General features: G+C 45.9%; 1 protein-coding gene across 1 annotated transcript; it reads left to right on the top strand.

Annotated features, from left to right (window-relative positions):
- The first annotated feature begins 770 nt into the window (after window positions 1–770).
- On the top strand, window positions 771–3,429 carry LOC142441067 (immunity-related GTPase family M protein 1-like). The gene is given in 2 exon segments (XM_075543161.1): window positions 771–921; window positions 2,203–3,429. Coding segments are annotated over 2 exon segments (1,239 nt in total). The 5' UTR covers window positions 771–894; the 3' UTR covers window positions 3,415–3,429.
- The last annotated feature ends 208 nt before the right edge of the window (window positions 3,430–3,637 follow it).

Below are 3,637 nucleotides of genomic sequence, written 5' to 3'. Positions count from 1 at the left end.
ATTATTTACAATCCTTGGATTGCTCAGGCTGGTGTGCTTCTTCCATGTGGACTTAGTTGATGCCTCATTTAGATGGCTACTGGTTTGAGGACAAGACTCTAAGATTCCAGATGCTATTCTTTCTGAGAGCCAGTCGCCATCTAGCTTCCTCACCATACTTTGCTACAATAGCCATATCGTCAATGCTTTCTTCATGAAGGTGAGTACCTAGCAGGGTCAAGTCAAAAACAATTTGGTCTTCGATTTGAGTGAGATTTAAGTGTTTGCCCTAAATCCACTAATATATCTATGGTTTATGTCTCTGATTTAGAGAAATCATTATCACCCTATGTTAGAGAACCTTATTAATCACCCACCTGGCGGATACGGTAATTCTGTTGAAAATGAACAGACAATGATTTCAATTGTTGCCCAACATTAGGGAAAAAATATCTAGTGAGGAAAGAATGGTGGTGCTGACAATAACTGGATCAAAATAGCAGTAAAGGAGTGTCATAGTCATCATATGAAACTGTCAGGTAGATAAAAATAAAATCTCTGCTCCTGTCCAGAAACAACCCCTCCCCCACCAAAGAAAAACCCAAACCAACCAAAAAAAAAAACAACCACCCCAAAACAGGGAATTATATTTGTGTTCAAATCATCAGCCCCTAACTATTAGCTTGTTTTTTATCTGGAAGCCTCTATTTCACATTATTGAGGTATAATTAGAAAGTCTATTTAACAGAGTTCAAGGAGGATTAAAGAAGAAAAAGCATGAGAAAGACAGAGCGCCAAGCCAGAGATAGAAGTCAGAGATAGAAGGACAGCCAGAGGAGCGTCGGCCCATAGCGGATAAGGAGACCAGAGAGCATTCATCTAGAGTACTCCAGGGAACCTCGCGTGCATCACACCATGAAGCCATCGCAGCAGATCTGTGAGGTGAGTAATGTTACTCTCCCTGCTTCAGGAACTTGTACAAATTGCTCATGGCTGAGCTGCTTCTGACACTCAAGTGGGACTCTGAGAGCCATTCGCTCCAAGGAGAGAATTAATACAAGCTCTGAATGTTGCTTAAACAGGAGTCTGAGGGGCCTGGGTCACAGTGAAGGGGCTTTCAGGACAAGGGCAAGCAAGAGTCCCCTTGGGCAATGTACATGGAAGAAGTAGGATTTGCCACAGAGGAGGAGGGGCAAGAAGCTCAGGACCTCCAGGTGGCTGTGCAGCTTGCCCTCAGATAGCTCAAGGGCCATCTGGAGTAGAAGCCTCCTGCAGCTCCACAGTGAGACCTGTGACACAAGAGTGTTATAATACACCCTCTCACAGAACAGAAGGGGCTTGGGGAGGGCTCTCAGAGCGCATGCTTCATCCAAGGAGATGGCTGTGAATTATAAACTATTGAAAGTGAATTACAAAATATTGAAAAAATTTTGTTAGCTCACACAAAATAGAGTGAGAAATTTATAAAAGAAATATTCTTGCAATCCTGCATGTGATTTTGAAAACCCATATTCTAGGTAGTTTCCTTAACATAATGTTCTGGAGTAGAAACCACTGAGCAATGCCAATCAAGTCTCTTTCCCAGCCCAGCCCCTAAACACCTATAAATCTGACTGGAGAGATTCAGTCAGGAAGAGAAACCTACATTTAAAAAGGAATTTTAAGATTTATACTGTTAATCGAAATAACTATAAACTTTCATATGTAAATATGAATGTAGATTTTTGAGTTTGAGGAACTTATTTGGGAGCCTTGTGACTTAACTACTGAAGAAAATGAAGACTAGGGAATTATTTAGGGGCTATCAGCAGTGAGAAGTTAGTGTGTGTGTGTGTTTGTGTCCATGTCTGTGTGTTCTCATTAAGAATAACCGAATGAGAACTTTTGTGTGCTCAGAGGCTTTGGAAGTTGATACAAGCAACCCACCCCTCCTCAGCAGTATCCTCACCAAACTCAGAACGGAGGGGTGATCTGATCTTCTGTGGCTCACGTCATCCAATGGCCACATTCCTGCTGACTGTTGAAGGCTGACTGTTGACACAATCTGTCTCAGATCATTCCTCAAGGGTTCCCTTCTCTCAAAGAAGGTGCACAGCTCCTGAATAGGGCTTCAGTTTGCTTGGCTTTTAGACCTAAGGTTTTGGCTCTGGTCTTGGTTGAGCTGCAGATGCGAAAGCAGGTGACTCCTGTGTATGCTGACTCACCTGCTCTCTCCTCCTGCAGGACACTCCCCTGCTGGTTGACATGGCAGGGTCCTCTGGGCCACCTCAAGCTCTGCCACCTGCAGCTTTCTCCAGAGCTGGGCCATACCTCAATGATAGGGGCACTTTGTCTGAGACCGAAGTCTCGAAAACCCAGGTGGCTTTGGAAAATGGGAACTTGCTGGAGATGGTCTCTGTTGCTTTGGAGACGGTGAGGAGAGTGTCTAGCACACAAGTCAACATTGCTGTGACAGGGGCCTCCGGCAATGGCATGTCTACCTTCATCAATGCTCTGCGGGGCATTGGGCATGAAGAGGAGGCCTCAGCTCCCACGGGGGTGGTAAGAACCACCCTAACCCGTGCCTCCTACTCATCCTCTTGTTGGCCAAATGTGGTGCTGTGGGACCTGCCTGGCATGGGGGCTGCCCCCGAGACCTTGGACGACTATGTGATTGGCATGCAGTTTAGCCAGTACGATTTATTCATCATCATTGCCTCGGAACAGTTTAGCAGGAATCACGTGATGCTTGCCAAAACCATCCAGGACATGGGGAAGAAATTCTATATTGTCTGGACTAAGCTGGACATCGACCTCAGCAGAAGGGTTTTCATGGAAGCGGAGCTTCTGAAGAATATCAGAGGAACTCTCCCGGAAAATCTCCAGAAGAAGCGAGTGTGTCAACCCCCCATTTTCCTGATCTCGAGCTACGAACCTTTATGGCATGACTTCCCAAAGCTCAGGGACACATTGCGAAAGGACCTCTCTGCTATTAGGTGCCAGGGCCCCCTGCACAATCTGATGGATACCTGTGAGCAGATCATTAATGATAAAGTGACCTGCCTGTGGCGAAAAATAGCCACAAACACATTCTCTCAGATGCAGGATGCAGATGATTTGACAGAGTGTCTGAGAGCCTACCAATTGTCATTTGGTCTACACGAGGAATCTCTCTGGCAGGTGGCTCAGAGAACAGGCAGAGACTTCTGCGAGTACTCAGCCATCACCACGTCCCAGGACCTGCAGGCTCTGCTCCGAGGGGACTGAAAACTGCGATGCATGACTTGTAGAGTCATGAAGGCAATCCTGTGGCTCCTCCGCTGCATCCCACTTTTCGGTGACTATGTTGCCTGCTATGTCAGACGAATGAGACACAAACGTGTTCTACACAGAGTTGCCAAGGACACTCAGACGGTCCTTAGAAAAATCCTGGAAGATTCCATCATTTCAGGCTAGAACCCATTTAGGAACAGCACCACCGGACTTGCTCTTGTGGCAACAGAATACCTGGGTGTCTCCTTCTCACTAGAGTGTACTGCTCTCCTCCCAAGTCTGAGAGACTTGTGAGGGTTGTTGACTTCCTGAAACAAATTATGAAAATTGATCATCACCCTAGCACTAATTATAATGTATTGTTCGCCCGAGGCTCATTCGTTGTATTTGCCATTGAAGCCATTAA

The sequence above is a fragment of the Tenrec ecaudatus genome, chromosome 2 (assembly GCF_050624435.1).
Source record: "Tenrec ecaudatus isolate mTenEca1 chromosome 2, mTenEca1.hap1, whole genome shotgun sequence".
In the NCBI taxonomy this organism is placed as follows: domain Eukaryota; kingdom Metazoa; phylum Chordata; class Mammalia; order Afrosoricida; family Tenrecidae; genus Tenrec; species Tenrec ecaudatus.
Note: the sequence above shows the minus strand (reverse complement) of the source record. Positions and strands in the feature narration are given on the sequence as shown.